This window comes from Centropristis striata, chromosome 15 (assembly GCF_030273125.1).
Source record: "Centropristis striata isolate RG_2023a ecotype Rhode Island chromosome 15, C.striata_1.0, whole genome shotgun sequence".
Taxonomy (NCBI): Eukaryota; Metazoa; Chordata; class Actinopteri; order Perciformes; family Serranidae; genus Centropristis; species Centropristis striata.
In genome coordinates, this window is record NC_081531.1 from 5,750,204 (window position 1) to 5,769,429 (window position 19,226).

Consider the following 19,226-nt stretch of genomic DNA (forward strand, 5'->3'; position numbering starts at 1 on the left):
GGAGACCGTCATGGAAAACGTAGACGTAAAACTATCAAAATGAAAATGGCTGCTCCCTCAGATGTCCTACAGAGGGAGGGTGTTGGTTTTAAACAATCTTGTAGCATCCCTCCCATGGCATCGCCTGACTTGTATGGACCCCCTCCTCAGGCCTGTTAGCCCAAATCCAGAAGAAAAATGGTGGATTTCTTCACGTTCAGACTTCAGTTCATCAAAGATTCCTGACAGGGCCGTAGGACCTGGTGTGGAGGAGCCTGACCAGCTGTATTCTCAGACATCAGTATGCAGGGTTTCCACTGGGTGTTTGTCTTGATTCACAAGAGGGCCCCACACTTCACTGCCATACAGTACAATAGGCTCGATTATAGATGTGAATATTTTGAGCCAAGATTTTATTTGATGGCATAGAAAGCTCCTCTTCCTTTGTCTCTGAGATCATTAACAGCCAGGTTGAAATTTCCCATGGAGGTTATTTTTAGTCCCATATATGTGTAAGTGTGTGTGTGTTCTCTGTGGGTAGAGCCCAATGAGAACCTGTATGGGTTTCTCTGACACTTGGGGTCGTTTTTGGAAGACCATATTAATAATAATAATAATACATTCAATTTTTATAGGGCTTTTAAAGGTACTCAAAGTCGCTTAACATAACAGAAATTAGAAAGAATTAGAAGAAAACAGAACTAAACAGAGATGAGAGATTCAAGTTCAGGTCTTGTAAGCTATTTTGAAAAGGTGTGTTTTGAGTTGATTTTTGAAGGTGTGGAGGGAGTCACAATCTCGTAAATCTTGTCTTTTCCAGATTGATTGCCAGGGCTCAGGTCTCTCTCTCTCTCTCTCTCTCTCTCTGTCTCTCCCTCCCCCCTCTTCCTTTCAGTTATATATTACTTTCACATCCTCCTGTTCTTTCCTGTTGCAATGCAGATGTGTCTTAGTGTTAAACTTTTGGTAAGTAACTCTTTTTCGCCTTTCTCTGTTTGTTTGTGTTTCAGAGTTTAATAATAACTGGAGATTAGCTCTGTGCCAGCATGCTAACATGCTAACCATGTTTAATGTTCATTCTTCCCTGCAGTACCACTACAACCATGTAAAAGAACTTTGTTAGTAAAAGTTGAAGGTCATTTGTATGTGACGCACTTACATTTCTGTCCTTGTGAATTACTTCCTCTTATTTCCTGTGACAGCTTCTTCTAAGAAATGGCTGCAATTACAGAGTAAAGCAATAATTTAATGATATAATACTCTAAATTTGGTCATTCTGCATCATGAGAACTTTGAGTGTATACTTTGATGCTGATACTGTTGTACTTTTACACAGTGGTATTACTACTTTTACTGACAGATGGGAGTACTTTCTCCATTGCTGATGTGTTGTGGGAGAGTTATTAAACAGATGTTTTGTGATTCTGCGTTCAGCGTGGAGGCATGTGAGAAAAAACAGGTTTTCTCCAGGACCTGAAGGCAGCACGAGGTGAGTAAGTGATGGATAAAAGGTCATTTTAAGGCTCAAATGTTGTTATTGATGCTTTAATGTGGCAACTCATTTTAATGACTGAATAAAATGCTGGCTGGATAACCTATAATAATATAATATTAAATGTGGTAAAGTAAAAAGTACAAGATTACAAGTAGAAAGTAGCATAAACTGTAGCAGTCCTTGAGTAAATATACTTAGTTGCTTCCACTTTACTATTTCTCTCCTCTTCAAGCATAGAGGAATTTACACATGTACTATTATCTGTCCAGGAACGGGCGCTGAAACTTAATAATAATCATTAATAGTTGGTAAGATTTATATAGTACTTATAAGACACTTTCAGTATTTTTTTACTCAATTTGATCCTGTAAATGCAAAACTGAAAATCATAATAATGTGGCTACTCATGTTGACATGTCATACATTTATCTGATGATTAATGAAAGTCATAATAAAGTTAATTAAAACCGATTGTGAATCTCTACCTGCAGGTGTGGACTCTGCTATGGATCAGTGTCAGGACAGAGAAACCAATCTGTGTGGGAAACATGACAGTCAGACCAAAGCTCAGAGGTGAGGCAAGGATCTCTAATTGTCCAGGACTCAAATCACCCCACCATCTTTAGTCACACTCACTGTCACATCACAACTATTATTAATCCTCTGAAATCTTCGGCTATTATGTCCATTGAAAATTCGGTTAAAATCTTCACCATGCCATGTTGGTGACAGTTTTTTTAGCGCAACCTCACCTATATGTCCTGATAATTTATTTTTTACTTTGACTTACTTGATAAAAATGTTGAACCTGAAAGAAACAAAGGAAAACATAAAATCTGATCTTGAAAATTATGTTTCACACACAGAATTTTAAATGTTGCAAATATGAACACAGGTTGCAAATATAACATATAAGAGGTAAAATGAGGATAATATCTAGTTCTACACTTTTATACTAAATATAATTGACATTATCTCTGGTTTTACTTGGCTGAATATCATCAAAGAAAAATCTGAGTTTCAAGCCAGAACTTTAGAGGGAAGCTGATGGAGAGACTCAATGTTGCTTCATTTTTATGTCTTAACTTCATGAAAAAGTCATGTTAAGGTGCTTTCGTGGACTCCAGAGAGTTAACTACTAACTTTATTTGGTAACCAATAGATCAAGAATGAGATGAGCATCTTTTATCAAAGTTAATCACTTTTTGATGAACACAAAAACATCACTGATCCACTGTCTTTGCATCAGGAAGCAGCTGCAGAGACCAGACTCCCCAGAACCTGAACCTGGACCTGGACCTGAACCTAGCTGTGTGTCCATGAAGAGTGACTGGTCTATGGATCGCCCTATTGACATCAAAGTTGGACAACCTGATCCGGGACCTGAACCCAGCTGTGTGTCCATGAAGAGTGACTGGTCTATGGATCGTCCTATTGACATCAAAGGTGGACAACCTGGACCTGAAACCAGCTGTGTGTCCATGAAGAGTGAGTGGTCTATGGATCGCCCTATTGACATCAAAGGTGGACAAGGAGCTGATGGGAGGTAAGAATTTAAAACTGAAGTTTGTTGATATCTGACTCGCTCAGAACTTCGTAGTTGAGGTGGTAAAACATTTAGTTTTGCAGTTGCAAATGCAGGATGCTTTTCAACTTAATAATTGCATGTTTATGTCATTCAATGTCCCTAAACTTGATGTTTTCTCTGCAGAGTTCAGCAGCAGAGCTCAGAGGGCCTCAGTGGTCAGTCTGCCCCACAGCATCAAACAGATCTGGATTCCATATTTATGGTGTGTACATGTACAAACAAACCTTTCACCATAAACTACAGATTAATGCTGAACTACCATTCAGGTCCTAACAGGCTCCATGCTGCTCTGTTTGGACCAGCAGGCCTTCAGACTGACAGATGAATCACATGTTGTGATCTTTAAATTATATGTTCAGTTTATCTTTCTGTTCCAGCTGCTGGAGGAGAACATTGTCACTTTTGTGAAGAACGAGCTGAAGAAGATCCAGAAGGTTCTGGGTCCAGATTACACAGAATGCTTAAAGAGTCAGAGGGAGGATGAGGAGGTGTTGGAGGGTGAGGAGGAGGAGCAGAGGAGGAGAAGCAGAGAGGAGTTTCTGAAGATCACACTTCACTTCCTGAGAAGAATGAAGCAGGAGGAGCTGGCTGACTGTCTGCAGAGCAGTAAGTGTTTTTTTCTCTCAAATTTAACACGATGAAATGTTAAATACAGGATACACTCACTGCACCCATCGGTTCTTTGTTCATTCAGGAAGTCATTCTGGAGCTTGTCAAGGTAAACTGAAGTCCAACCTTCAGAAGAAGTTCCAGTGTGTGTTCGAGGGTATCTCTAAAGCAGGAACCCCAACCCTTCTGAATCAGATCTACACAGAGCTCTACATCACAGAGGGAGGGACTGCAGAGGTCAATGATGAACATGAGGTCAGACAGATTGAAACAGCATCCAGGAAACCAGACAGACCAGAAACAAAAATCAGACAAGAAGACATCTTTAAAGTCTCCCCAGGAAGAGATGAACCAATCAGAACAGTGCTGACAAAGGGAGTGGCTGGCATTGGGAAAACAGTCTTAACACAGAAGTTCGCTCTGGACTGGGCTGAAGACAAAACCAACCAGGACATCCACTTCACATTTCCATTCACTTTCAGAGAGCTGAATGTGCTGAAAGAGACAAAGTTCAGCTTGGTGGAACTTGTTCATCACTTCTTTACTGAAACCAAAGAAGCAGGGATCTGCAGGTTTGAAGAGTCCCAAGTTGTGTTCATCTTTGACGGTCTGGATGAGTGTCGACTTCCTCTGGACTTCCACAACACTGAGATCCTGACTGATGTCACAGAGTCCTCCTCAGTGTATGTGCTGCTGACAAACCTCATCAGGGGGAATCTGCTTCCCTCTGCTCGCCTCTGGATAACCACACGACCTGCAGCAGCCAATCAGATCCCTGCTGACTGTGTTGACATGGTTACAGAGGTCAGAGGGTTCACTGACCCACAGAAGGAGGAGTACTTCAGGAAGAGATTTAGAGATGAGGAGCAAGCAAACAGAATCATCTCCCACATCAAGACATCACGAAGCCTCCACATCATGTGCCACATCCCAGTCTTCTGCTGGATCTCTGCTACAGTTCTGGATGTGATGAAAACCAGAGAGGGAGGAGAGCTGCCCAAGACTCTGACTGAGATGTACATCCACTTCCTGGTGGTTCAGTCCAAAGTGAAGAACACCAAGTATGATGGAGGAGCTGAGACAGATCCACAGTGGAGTCCAGAGAGTAGCAAGATGATTGAGTCTCTGGGAAAACTGGCTTTTGATCAGCTGCAGAAAGGAAACCTGATCTTCTATGACTCAGACCTCACAGAGTGTGGCATCGATATCAGAGCAGCCTCAGTGTACTCAGGAGTGTTTACACAGATCTTTAGAGAGGAGAGAGGACTGTACCAGGACAGGGTGTTCTGCTTCATCCATCTGAGTGTTCAGGAGTTTCTGGCTGCTCTTCATGTCCATCTGACCTTCTTCACCTCTGGAGTCAATCTAATTGCACAAAAACCAACAACATCTCGGTGGTCTGAATCGTTCAGTAGCAAATTGACACGTTTCTACCAGAGTGCTGTGGACAAAGCCTTGCAGAGTCCAAATGGACACCTGGACTTGTTCCTCCGCTTCCTCCTGGGTCTTTCTCTGCAGACCAATCAGACTCTCCTCAGAGGCCTGCTGACACGGACAGGAAGTAGCTCTCAGACCAAAAAGAAAACAGCAAAATTCATCAAGAAGAAGATCAGTAAAAATCTTTCTCCAGAGAGAAGCATCAACCTGTTCCACTGTCTGAATGAACTGAATGATCATTCTTTAGTGGAGCAGATCCAACAAACCCTGAGATCAGGAAGTCTCTCCACCGATAAACTGTCTCCTGCTCAGTGGTCAGCTCTGGTCTTCATCTTACTGTCATCACAAACAGATCTGGATGTGTTTGACTTGAAGAAATACTCTGCATCAGAGGAGGCCCTTCTGAGGCTGCTGCCTGTGGTCAAAGCATCCAACAAAGCTCTGTAGGTGTCACTATCCAGATTAAATGTAGCTTCCACTTTTCGTATTTGTTCTCTCATGTTTTGCTGATTTCTCTCCAGGCTGAGTGGCTGTAAGCTCTCAGAGAGAAGCTGTGAAGCTCTGTCCTCAGTCCTCAGCTCCCAGTTCTCTAGTCTGAGAGACCTGGACCTGAGTACAAACGACCTGCAGGATTCAGGAGTGAAGTGTTTTTCTGCTGGACTGAAGAGTCCACACTGCAGACTGGAAACTCTCAGGTCAGAATTCAAGTATTTTTATTAGCTCACAGCTGTTTGCTTTTGAGCTCAAATAGTGTCTGAGACAGTTGAGCAATGAATTCATTTTTGTTTAGAGAGTTTACGCTGACTGTGTGTGTGTGTGTGTGTGCATGTGTTTGGTGTCTTTTTATGTGTGTGTGTGTGTGTGTGTGTGTGTGTGTGTGTGTGTGTGTGTCGTCAGTCTGTCAGGCTGTATGATCTCAGAGGAAGGCTGTGCTTCTCTGGCCTCAGCTCTGAGCTCCAACCCCTCCCATCTGAGAGAGCTGGACCTGAGCTACAATCATCCAGGAGACTCAGGAGAGAAGCTTCTGTCTGCTGGACTGAAGGATCCACACTGGAGACTGGACACTCTCAGGTATGGACAGACAGATCAACACTCTCAGGTGTGGACAGGTGGGCAAGCAGAGTGTCTCTTGATGATGTTTAATGGTGAAATGAAGTTGATTGTGACTATGTCCCTTCCTGCAGGGTGGACCATGGTGGACTGCAGAGACTAACCCCTGGTCTAAGGAAGTGTGAGTGTTTTTCAGCTTCATTCTTCAGAACTCAGCTGCACATGTTACAGCACATTTAGACTTTTTCTTTCAAGAGTTTAAATCAGGATTCAGCTTCTGTTTTCATTCAGTATGGCTGGAAAGATGTTAGAATTCAATCAATCCATTTAAAATCCACCAACATAAAGAAAGTGAACACAGTGATCCAACAAAACTAACAAATGCATTTCATTAAGAGGGGAGTGTCAGTGACTCTTGTAAGTTAGAGAGGTCATCTGACATGGGCCTTTCAAATCTGGAGAAGAACAGGTTAAAAGCATTTGTCAAGTCAGCATTGTCCACAGCAGTCACCCTGGTGCATTGTCTGGTTTCCCTGGTGGGTTTATTAATTGCTGCCATAGATCTTAATCTGATTTTAAATGTTCCTTCTGTACTGTATTATTGCCTGTCATTTAGTTTATTGATGTCATCACAAGCATTATATAAACATTCCCAGTCCGTACATTCCAAGCACCCCTGGCATGAGGATATACTGTCGTCCGAGCAGATTTTTACAGTCTTTTTCTCTCGATCCAGATGCCTGAAAGTGGGTGTATACACAGGAATTAAATACACACCTCCACGCCATGACAGGTTGAGAAGTTTAGCAGCAGCGTTGCTACACTCAAAGTTACAATCAAGTGAATAAAAGTTCTCACAAACCACATCGCTGGGTCACTGGCAAGTTCACTCACATACAGACTTCAAAAGAACTGATAAAACGATTAATAAAAGCGAATAAGTGTGAGGACAGAAGGACTGCTGGGTCGCACATGCACTGCAGGGCCCCTCCTATGATGTGTCACTTTTATTAGTGAGACTTTATTCACTATGTGTGTTTATTGATGTGGATCTCCATCAGCTGTCATCCTTGAGTCCACACCAGGAAAAACATACAATACTACTGACATGTTGACTCTCCTGTTAACTTACTGTTACACCTTGAAACTTTGAATGATATACTTTCACTTATTGTCAGTAAAGTTGTTAATAAATCAGCGGATGATAACCTGCAGCTGTTTTGTGTCTTGTTCTCTCCATCAGATGTCTGTGAACTGGAACTGGACACAAACACAGTGAACAGTGATCTCAAACTCTCTGACAACAACAGGAAGGTGACATGTATGAATGAGTATCAGTCATATCCTGATCATCCAGACAAATTTGACTGGTGTCCTCAGCTGCTGTGTAGAACTGGTCTGACTGGTCGCTGTTACTGGGAGGTCGAGTGGAGTGGAGGAGTTTATATATCAGTGAGTTACAGAGGAATCAGCAGGAGAGGACTAGGGGAAGATTGTGTGTTTGGATTGAATGAGCAGTCCTGGAGTCTGGACTGCTCTGATGATGGTTACATTGTCTTCCACAATAACAGAAAAAAAGTCCTTTCCCCCTCCTCCTCCTCGTCCTCCCCCCCCTCTGGTAGAGTAGCAGTGTATGTGGACTGTCCTGCTGGCATTCTGTCCTTCTACAGAGTCTCCTCTGAAACACTGATCCACCTCTACACCTTCAACACCACATTCACTGAACCTCTTTATCCTGGCTTTGGGTTTGTGGTCATACCAGCTGGTTCCTCAGTGTCTCTCCTTTGAAGAGAAACTCTGCTGACTGAAATCAAAGTTCTGTCTGTTCACTATCACTCACACTCTGCACTGTGAAGCAGATCTGTCTCAGTCTCAAACACAAAATGTTAATTTTGTCTGAAAGGCTTTGGTGTACATATTGAAGTAGGAACAACTGATTCTCATCCAGTTATTTATTTAATTAATCCAAGATTGACCTGAATGAGCCGTTGTCCCGCTGATCAAGCTAGCTAATTAGCACGAGCAGATGACTTTGCACTGGTACTGGTTGCAAAACAATCAACGTGCCAATGGTCAAAAACCACAATGACGACGGCGAAAATCCCCAATTTAACCCTTTGATGCACAACATGGTTCTAAAGTGACCTGACGACACTGTAATAAATTATTCTGTAGTCATTTCATTTTACTTAATATATTTGATAAAACGTATTAAATATAAATGCGTCCTTGATTTTGAGCAGTTGTTTAAGTAACTTTAATATAAAAATGTTTGAGATGGAATCTACTTATTTTGATCACATTAAATATAATCTTTATGTGTATGTAATTCAAAATCAAGAGAATTTTGAATGAATCCAACACAATAGAATTAGTCTGTTTTAATTGACAGCCACTTCCTGTTAAGTTATTAACTCAATTTGTAACGTAGTTAGATTTAATTGTCTGTGCACACTGTAAAAAAAAAAAGAAGATAAACAATAACTACTCAATAAAATTGAGGCAACAGATTGCACGCAATATTATTTATTCAATTTAACTACGTTACAAATTGAGTTAACAACTTAACAGGAAGTGCCTGTCAATTAAAAACGGACTAATTCTATTGTGTTGGATTCATTAAAAATTCTCTTGATTTAGAATTACAGACACATAAAGATTATATTTAATGTGATCAAAATAAGTAGATTCTATCTCAAACATTTTTATATTAAAGTTACTTAAACAACTGCCTCAAAATCAAGGACGCATTTATATTGAATACATTTTATCAAATATATTAAGTAAAATGAAATGACTACAGAATAATTTATTACATTGTAAGTTTTTATATTCTATATCTTTGCAATAAATTAATTTCATCATTCAGTATTGCAGGTTTTCCTCAAATAACTTGTTTTTGATCATCATACATCCTAATTTTTGTTTTAATTCCTTACTTTTTGAATAAAAACCCTTTTTTATCACTATGCTTCTAATGCACAAGGTCATTTTTGACCCATGTTGTGCATTATAAGGTATTTATATGTTGTCACCAATTTAAAACCTGACAAAGAAGACACAAATATTAACTATCCTATTTTGTTAAACTGGTGTATTTCCAATGGAAATTATTATTTGGTGGCTGTAATAAGTCTCAAATGTTAAAATATGTGATTTTTTTCAATGTAATCTGGTGGTTCTAACAACTCTTTTAAAGTTAAACCTTAAAAATAAGACAAACATAGTTACACATATACATAAATTGTTCATTTAGTGTATCCCTTTTTGTATCACCACACTTCTAATGCACAAGGTCATTTTTGACCCATGTTTGTAAACTTGATGTAATAATACAAAAACTATTTTTCTTCATAAAATATGAAAGGAAAAAATGGATATCATGATCTGTTGTAATAAAAAAAAGATGTTCAAACAGACAGCCAGCATGAAATAACATGGGAAATGAATGCGGGTCCCATGTTGACTCTCCATAAGAGTGACATGAGCGTGACTTCAACATGACATGGGATGTGTCATGAACATTAATGACACTTTGAAGTAACATTAATGCTCATGATACTTGTCATGTCATGTTTCTAACAGGCTTGTGTGACTCTTATGTAGACACCTTCAAAATAAAGTGTTACCATATCTTGCTTAAGTCACAAAGGCATGTTCAAATAAATGCCTAAGTCATTTATTTTTTCTCTTAAGTTACATAATTTACACACAGTGTTATTACTATGCCAATAGCCATCCTTTGTTAAATCCTTTTTGAGTGAAATGATCAATAAATGTCATATGTTACACTTTTGGTGAATTTTTTTGTGTTTCCCGCAAAACTTGAAAAAATGTGTTAGGCGATTATTTTAACAGGGTGACAAATATAACCACATATAGAAAGTAACATCCACTCAACAGCGCCATCTGCAGACACACTTCACCAATGGCGCTCAGAATCTCTCTATCTTTCCAGTCGGACATATTTAGTGAAACACACCTTGGTTCATGTGGGTCAGTGGGGTCATCAGTCGCTGTTAAAGGGGTGAGTGAGTCTGTGGAGTTATTAAACTCTAACACAGATATAAAATATATCATAAATATAACGTGTCCGTGAAGCGAACTGTTAAACTGTCTCCGGGCTGGGAACTGAGTATTTGTTCCGGCAGAGCTGCTGAAAGCTACACTGTCGGACTGTTTACTTATTTGTAAGAAGAAATACTGTCAAACAACAACAACACAATCTTCAGTGTCGGGTTCAACTCGTTTTATAAACCATTTAAAGTGTTCTATATTTATATTTATATTTATATATTTTACTTTTCTGTATATGGACGCTAAGAACAAATGTTTTTTTATTGGACTGGCTAGAAATAGAGATCAGACATGCATAATATGCCATATGATAGTTGCTGCCATTTCAAAAACTTTAAATGGAGATACATTATTTAACAGCTGGTTTTGCAGTTATGATTTTACTCATAATGTTTAATAATTGTCTAATTTAAGAGCTGATATCAAGCCATTTTCCATGGTTTTCTTGACAATAACCACAATTATTATCAAGAAACCATGTTTAATGCTCTTAAATTAAACTCTTATCAGCTATCTTTGTTGTTGTCATTATGTTTGTCCAAATAAATGTACCTTTAGTTGTACCAGGCATTAAAATTAACAATAAAGTGAAGAAAACAAGGGTGGTTTAATAATTTTTTCCATGACTGTACACGGGGTAAAGTTGGGTAATTCACAGATAATCAAGAAAACCACCTAAAATCTGAAGACTACATTAAGAGTTAATTTTACGACTAATTATATCTCTTGTTATATTTCTATTTAGAAAATATGTTAAGTAAAATATTTTAGAAACTCTGGACCTTCAAATGCATCAGCCATACTAAAAAGAGTTTATTGGGTTAATTGAAAAACAAATACGTTTCAGGTTTGTTTGATATTTATATATATATTATATATATATATATATATATACATGTATGCATGCATTCCCTGCACAGGCTAAATATATGACACATTGCTATGTTATTGTTATTATTATTATTATATATTGTATTATATATTACATACTATATATATACTGTACTATTATTATATACTGTCTAGTCACAATAACATTATTACCATCATATCATCAGTATAATTACCATCATCTTGCCACTGTACCTTACCTACCAACTGATCTTCTTTTAACTTCTTAATAATTCTTAATTATTTTATTTATTCTTCCTCAGTATTTTATTCTATCTATCTATCTATCTATCTATCTATCTATCTATCTATCTATCTATCTATCTATCTATCTATCTATCTATCTATCTATCATTTAAACCAGGGGTCTCAAATTACCTGGGGGCCGCTGGAGGCAGTATCAAAATGACCAAAAAAAGACACAAAATGACAGAAAAAAAACCCTAAATTACTAATAAAAAGACACAAAATGACAGAAAAAGACACAAAAAATAACTAAAAAAGACACAAAATGACCAAAAAAGACAAAAAAAAAAAAAAAACTAACAAAGACACAACAAAAGACATAAAATGACCAAAAAAAATACACAAAAAGACACAAAATGACTTACAAAAACACAAAATGACTACAATAAAAACCAGAGTTGGATGACACACAATCACAACATTTATGTTGGTTTTTCTTTGTTTCTTTTTGGTTGAAAATGTTGATCCAGTAAGTCAAAATAAAAAAATCTATTATAATTAGGTCATATAGGTGAGGTTGTGCTGAAAAAAATATACCAACATGGCATTTAAACATGTTTTAAGTGGTGTACACAGGCAGAATGAAAAGGATTCAAAAATTGACCAAATAGCCTAAGACTCTATAGAGTTAAGTATTTTTTACTCAATCTGATCCTGTAAATTCAAAACTAAAAATCATAATAATGTGGCTACTCATGTTGACATGTCATACATTTATCTGATGATTAATGAAAGTCATAATAAAGGTAATAAAGACTGATTGTGAATCTCTACCTGCAGGTGTGGACTCTGCTATGGATCAGTGTCAGGACAGAGAAATCAATCTGTGTGGGAAACATGACAGTCAGACCAAAGCTCAGAGGTGAGGCAAGGATCTCTAATTGTCCAGGACTCAAATCACTCCACCATCTTTAGTCACACTCACTGTCACATCACAACTATTATTAACCCTCTGAAATCTTCGGCTATTATGTCCATTGAAAATTCGGTTAAAATCTTCACCATGCCATGTTGGTGTCAGTTTTTTTAGCGCAACCTCACCTATATGTCCTGATAATTTATTTTTTAATTTGACTTACTTGATAAAAATGTTCTTGAAAATGATCTCATCTTGAAAATTATGTTTCACACACAGAATTTTAAATGTTGCAAATATGAACACAGGTTAAAAATATAACATATAAGAGGTAAAATGAGCATAATATCTAGTTCTACACTTTTATACTAAATATAATTGACATTATCTCTGGTTTTACTTGGCTGAATATCATCAAAGAAAATGTTAAGGTGCTTTCGTGGACTCCAGAGTGTTAACTACTAACTTTATTTGGTAACCAATAGATCAAGAATGAGATGAGCATCTTTTATCAAAGTTTATCACTTTTTGATGAACACAAAAACATCACTGATCCACTGTCTTTGCATCAGGAAGCAGCTGCAGAGACCAGACTCCCCAGAACCTGAACCTGGACCTGGACCTGAACCTAGCTGTGTGTCCATGAAGAGTGACTGGTCTATGGATCGCCCTATTGACATCAAAGTTGGACAACCTGATCCGGGACCTGAACCCAGCTGTGTGTCCATGAAGAGTGACTGGTCTATGGATCGTCCTATTGACATCAAAGTTGGACAACCTGATCCGGGACCTGAACCCAGCTGTGTGTCCATGAAGAGTGACTGGTCTATGGATCGTCCTATTGACATCAAAGATGGACAACCTGGACCTGAACCCAGCTGTGTGTCCATGAAGAGTGACTGGTCTATGGATCGTCCTATTGACATCAAAGGTGGACAACCTGGACCTGAAACCAGCTGTGTGTCCATGAAGAGTGACTGGTCTATGGATCGCCCTATTGACATCAAAGGTGGACAACCTGATCCTGAACCTGAACCTGAACCCAGCTGTGTGTCCATGAAGAGTGACCGGTCTATTGGTCGCTTTATTGACATCAAAGGTGGACAAACTGAACCTGGACCTGAAACCAGCTGTGTGTCCATGAAGAGTGACCGGTCTATGGGTCGCCTTGTTGACATTAAAGTTGGACAAGCAGCTGATGGGAGGTAAGAATTTAAAACTGAAGTTTGTTGATATCTGACACTCTCAGAACTTCGTAGTTGAGGTGGTAAAACATTTAGTTTTGCAGTTGCAAATGCAGGATGCTTTTAAACTTAATAATTGCATGTTTATGTCATTAAATGTCCCTAAACTTGATGTTTTCTCTGCAGAGTTCAGCAGCAGAGCTCAGAGGGCCTCAGTGGTCAGTCTGCCCCACAGCATCAAACAGATCTGGATTCCATATTTACGGTTTGTACATGTACAAACAAAAAATTTCACCATAAACTACAGATTAATGCTGAACTACCATTCAGTTCCTAACAGGCCCCATGCTGCTCTATTTGGACCAGCAGGCCTTCAAACTGACAGATGAATCACATGTTGTGATCTTTAAACTAAATGTTCAGTTTATCGTTCTGTTCCAGGTGCTGGAGGAGAACATTGTCACTTTTGTGAAGAACGAGCTGAAGAAGATCCAGAAGGTTCTGGGTCCAGATTACACAGAATGCTTAGAGAGTCAGAGGGAGGATGAGGAGGTGTTGGAGGGTGAGGAGGAGGAGCAGAGGAGGAGAAGCAGAGAGGAGTTTCTGAAGATCACACTTCACTTCCTGAGAAGAATGAAGCAGGAGGAGCTGGCTGACTGTCTGCAGAGCAGTAAGTGTTTTTTTCTCTCAAATTTAACACGATGAAATGTTAAATACAGGATGCACTCACTGCACCCATCGGTTCTTTATTCATTCAGGAAGTCATTCTGGAGCTTGTCAAGGTAAACTGAAGTCCAACCTTCAGAAGAAGTTCCAGTGTGTGTTCGAGGGTATCTCTAAAGCAGGAAACCCAACCCTTCTGAATCAGATCTACACAGAGCTCTACATCACAGAGGGAGGGACTGCAGAGGTCAATGATGAACATGAGGTCAGACAGATTGAAACAGCATCCAGGAAACCAGACAGACCAGAAACAAAAATCAGACAAGAAGACATCTTTAAAGTCTCCCCAGGAAGAGATGAACCAATCAGAACAGTGCTGACAAAGGGAGTGGCTGGCATTGGGAAAACAGTCTTAACACAGAAGTTCACTCTGGACTGGGCTGAAGACAAAACCAACCAGGACATCCACTTCACATTTCCATTCACTTTCAGAGAGCTGAATGTGCTGAAAGAGAAAAAGTTCAGCTTGGTGGAACTTGTTCATCACTTCTTTACTGAAACCAAAGAAGCAGGAATCTGCAGGTTTGAGAAGTTCCACGTTGTGTTCATCTTTGACGGTCTGGACGAGTGTCGGCTTCCTCTGGACTTTGACAACACTGAGATCCTGACTGATGTCACAGAGTCCACCTCAGTGGATGTGCTGCTGACAAACCTCATCAGGGGGAATCTGCTTCCCTCTGCTCGCCTCTGGATAACCACACGACCTGCAGCAGCCAATCAGATCCCTGCAGACTGTGTTGACATGGTGACAGAGGTCAGAGGGTTCACTGACCCACAGAAGGAGGAGTACTTCAGGAAGAGATTTAGAGACGAGGAGCAGGCCGGCAGAATTATCTCCCACATCAAGACATCACGAAGCCTCCACATCATGTGCCACATCCCAGTCTTCTGCTGGATCTCTGCTACAGTTCTGGGTGTGATGAAAACCAGAGAGGGAGGAGAGCTGCCCAAGACTCTGACAGAGATGTACATCCACTTCCTGGTGGTTCAGTCCAAAGTGAAGAACATCAAGTATGATGAAAGAGCTGAGACAGATCCACAGTGGAGTCCAGAGAGTAGGAAGATGATTGAGTCTCTGGGAAAACTGGCTTTTGATCAGCTGCAGAAAGGAAACCTGATCTTCTATGACTCAGACCTCACAGAGTGTGGCATCGATATCATAGCAGCCTCAGTGTACTCAGGAGTGTTTACACAGGTCTTTAGAGAGGAGAGAGGACTGTACCAGGACAGGGTGTTCTGCTTCGTCCATCTGAGTGTTCAGGAGTTTCTGGCTGCTCTTCATGTCCATCTGACCTTCTTCACCTCTGGAGTCAATCTGATTGCACAAAAACCAACAACATCTCGGTGGTCTAAAGCGTTCAATAGCAAACACGTAACACTTTTCTACCAGAGTGCTGTGGACAAAGCCTTGCAGAGTCCAAACGGACATCTAGACTTGTTCCTCCGCTTCCTCCTGGGTCTTTCTCTGCAGACCAATCAGACTCTCCTCAGAGGCCTGCTGACACGGACAGGAAGTAGCTCTCAGACCAAAAAGAAAACAGCAAAATTCATCGAGGAGAAGATAAGTAAAAATCTTTCTCCAGAGAGAAGCATCAACCTTTTCCACTGTATGAATGAACTGAATGATCATTCTTTAGTGGAGCAGATCCAACAATCCCTGAGATCAGGAAGTCTCTCCACAGATAATCTGTCTCCTGCTCAGTGGTCAGCTCTGGTCTTCATCTTACTGTCATCACAAACGAATCTGGATGTGTTTGACTTGAAGAAATACTCTGCATCAGAGGAGGCTCTTCTGAGGCTGCTGCCTGTGGTCAAAGCATCCAAAAAAGCTCTGTAGGTGTCACTATCCAGATTAAATGTAGTTTCCACTTTTTATATTTGTTTTCTCATGTTTTGCTGATTCCTCTCCAGGCTGAGTGACTGTAAGCTCTCAGAGAGAAGCTGTGAAGCTCTGTCCTCAGTCCTCAGCTCCCAGCCCTCTAGTTTGAGAGACCTGGACCTGAATGACAACGACCTGCAGGATTCAGGAGTGAAGTGTTTTTCTGCTGGACTGAAGAGTCCACACTGCAGACTGGAAACTCTCAGGTCAGAATTCAACTTTTTTTATTAGCTCACAGCTGTTTGCTTTTGAGCTCAAATAGTGTTTAAGACAGTTGAGCAATGAATTAATTTTTATTTAGAGAGTTTACGCTGACTGTGTGTGTGTGTGTGTGTGTGTGTGTGTGTGTGTGTGCGTGTGCATGTGTTTGGTGTCTTTTTATGTGTGTTTGTGTGTGTGTGTGTGTGTGTGTGTGTGTGTGTCGTCAGTCTGTCAGGCTGTATGATCTCAGAGGAAGGCTGTGCTTCTCTGGCCTCAGCTCTGAGCTCCAACCCCTCCCATCTGAGAGAGCTGGACCTGAGCTATAATCATCCAGGAGACTCAGGAGAGAGGCTTCTGTCTGCTGGACTGAAGGATCCACACTGGAGACTAGACACTCTCAGGTATGGACAGACAGGTGGACACTCTCTGGTGTGGACAGAAAGCAGCTCTCACTGTGTCTCCGTCTCTAACTGAGTGTCTCTTTTTGATGTTTAACGGTAAATGAAGTTGATTGTGACTGTGTCCCTTCCTGCAGGGTGGACCATGGTGGACTGCAGAGACTAACCCCTGGTCTAAGGAAGTGTGAGTGTGTTTCAGCTTCATTCTTCAGAACTCAGCTGCACATGTTGCAGCACATTTTGACTTTTTCTTTCAAGAGTTTAAATCAGGATTCAGCTTCTGTTTTCAGTCAGTAAGGCTGGAAAAATGTTAGAATTCAATCAATCCATTTCAAATCAGCCAACATAGACAAAGTGAACACAGTGATCCACCAAAACTTATAAATGCATTTCATTAAGATTGGAGTGTCAGTGACTCTCTTAAGTTAGAAGGCATTTCTACTAAACTTCTCCACCTGCCATGGCTGTGACATGTGGAGCTGTGTTGCTACACTCAAAGTTACAATCAAGTGAATAAAAGTTCTCACAAACCACATCGCTGGGTCACTGGCAAGTTCACTCACATACAGACTTCAAAAGAACTGATAAAACGATTAATAAAAGCGAATAAGTGTGAGGACAGAAGGACTGCTGGGTCGCACATGCACTGCAGGGCCCCTAAAATTATGTGTCACTTTAATTATTGAGACTTTATTCACTATGTGTGTTTATTGATGTGGATCTCCATCAGCTGTCATCCTTGAGTCCACACTAGGAAAAACACACAATATTACTGACATGTTGACTCTCCTGTTAACTTACTGTTACACCTTGAAACTTTGAAGGATTTACTTTCACTTATTGTCATTAAAGTTGTTAATAAATCAGCGGATGATAACCTGCGGCTGTTTTGTGTCTTGTTCTCTCCATCAGATGTCTGTGAACTGGAACTGGACACAAACACAGTAAACAGAGGACTCAAACTGTCTGACAACAACAGGAAGGTGACATGTGTGATGGAGTATCTGTCATATCCTGATCATCCAGACAGATTTGACTTCTGTCCTCAGCTGCTGTGTACAACTGGTCTGACTGGTCGCTGCTACTGGGAGGTCGAGTGGATTGGAGGAGTTTATATATCAGTGAGTTACAGAGGAATCAGCAGGAGAGGACTCTGGGAAGTTGAATGAGCAGTCCTGGAGTCTGGACTGCTCTGATGATGGTTACATTGTCTTCCACAATAACAGAAAAAAAGTCCTTTCCCCCTCCTCCTCCTCGTCCTCCCCCCCCCTCTGGTAGAGTAGCAGTGTATGTGGACTGTCCTGCTGGCATTCTGTCCTTCTACAGAGTCTCCTCTGAAACACTGATCCACCTCTACACCTTCAACACCACATTCACTGAACCTCTTTATCCTGGCTTTGGGTTTAGGGTCTCGCCAGCTGGTTCCTCAGTGTCTCTCACTCACACTGCACTGTGAAGCAGATCTGTCTCAGTCTCAAACACAAAATGTTAATTTTTTCTGAAAGGCTTTGGTGTATCTCTGTCCATGTACACATGCTGTAATAAACTTGTACATATTGAAGTAGGAACAACTGATTCTCATCCAGTTATTTATTTAATTAATCCAAGATTGACCTGAATGAGCCGTTGTCCCGCTGATCAAGCTAGCTAATTAGCACGAGCAGATGACTTTGCACTGGTACTGGTTGCAAAACAATCAACGTGCCAATGGTCAAAAACTACAATGACGACGGCGAAAATGCCCAATTTAACCCTTTGATGCACAAGATGGGTCTAAAGTGACCCGACTAAGTTTTTATATTCTATATCTTTACAATAAATCAATTTCATCATTCAGTATTGAAGGTTTTCCTCAAATAACGTTTTTGATCATCATACATCCTAATTTGTGTTTTAATTCCTTACTTTTTGTATAAAAACCTTTATTTTTTATCACTATCCTTCTAATGCACAAGGTCATTTTTGACCCATGTTATGCATTAGAAGGTGTTTATATGTTGTGCATCAAGGGGTCACCAATTCATCTATCACCAATTTAAAACCTGATAAAGAAGACACAAATATGAACCATCCTATTTTGTTAAATTGGTGTATTTCCAATTAAATGGAAATTATTATTTGGTGGCTCTAAGTCTCAAATGTTAAAATAGGTGATTTTTTCAATGTAATCTGGTGGTTCTGACAACTCTTTTTAAGTTAAACCTTAAAAATAAGACAAACATAGTTACACAAATTGTTCATTTTTTTCGCTTTTTGTATCACCACGCTTCTAATGCACAAGGTCATTTTTGACCCATGTTCTTAAACTTGATGTAATAATACAAAAACTATTTTTCTTCATAAAATATGAAAGGAAAAAATGGATATAATGATCTGTTGTTTTAAAAAAAAGATGTTCAAACAGACAGCCAGCATGAAATAACATGGGAAATGAATGCGGGTCCCATGTTGACTCTCCATAAGAGTGACACGAGCGTGACTTCAACATGACATGGGATGTGTCATGAACATTAATGACACTTTGAAGTAACATTAATGCTCATGATACTTGTCATGTCATGTTTCTGACAGGCTTGTGTGACTCTTATGTAGACACCTTCAAAATAAAGTGTT

General features: G+C 39.9%; 1 protein-coding gene and 1 pseudogene across 1 annotated transcript; both read left to right on the forward strand.

Annotated features, from left to right (window-relative positions):
- Positions 1-1,412: 1,412 nt before the first annotated feature.
- LOC131987141 (NLR family CARD domain-containing protein 3-like) lies at positions 1,413-19,199 on the forward strand. Its single transcript, XM_059352312.1, has 11 exons — positions 1,413-1,468; positions 1,966-2,047; positions 2,724-2,851; positions 3,182-3,264; positions 3,440-3,668; positions 3,757-5,551; positions 5,630-5,803; positions 6,006-6,179; positions 6,293-6,339; positions 7,402-8,061; positions 18,119-19,199. Exons 2-10 carry the CDS (start codon positions 1,980-1,982, stop codon positions 7,944-7,946), a joined length of 3,243 nt encoding a protein of 1,080 aa, XP_059208295.1. The 5' UTR covers positions 1,413-1,468; positions 1,966-1,979; the 3' UTR covers positions 7,947-8,061; positions 18,119-19,199.
- On the forward strand, positions 11,907-18,124 carry LOC131987136 (NLR family CARD domain-containing protein 3-like; annotated as a pseudogene).
- Positions 19,200-19,226: the final 27 nt, after the last annotated feature.

What these genes read in the sequence shown, in the direction of transcription:
- LOC131987141 (XM_059352312.1), top strand. Translation starts at nt 1,980, where the DNA reads ATGGATCAGTGTCAGGACAGAGAAACCAATCTGTGTGGGAAACATGAC. An exon ending in TGGAGACTGGACACTCTCAG is followed by an intron (nt 6,180 to 6,292) that starts GTATGGACAGAC and finishes CCCTTCCTGCAG; the next exon opens with GGTGGACCATGGTGGACTGC. An exon ending in AACCCCTGGTCTAAGGAAGT is followed by an intron (nt 6,340 to 7,401) that starts GTGAGTGTTTTT and finishes TCTCTCCATCAG; the next exon opens with ATGTCTGTGAACTGGAACTG.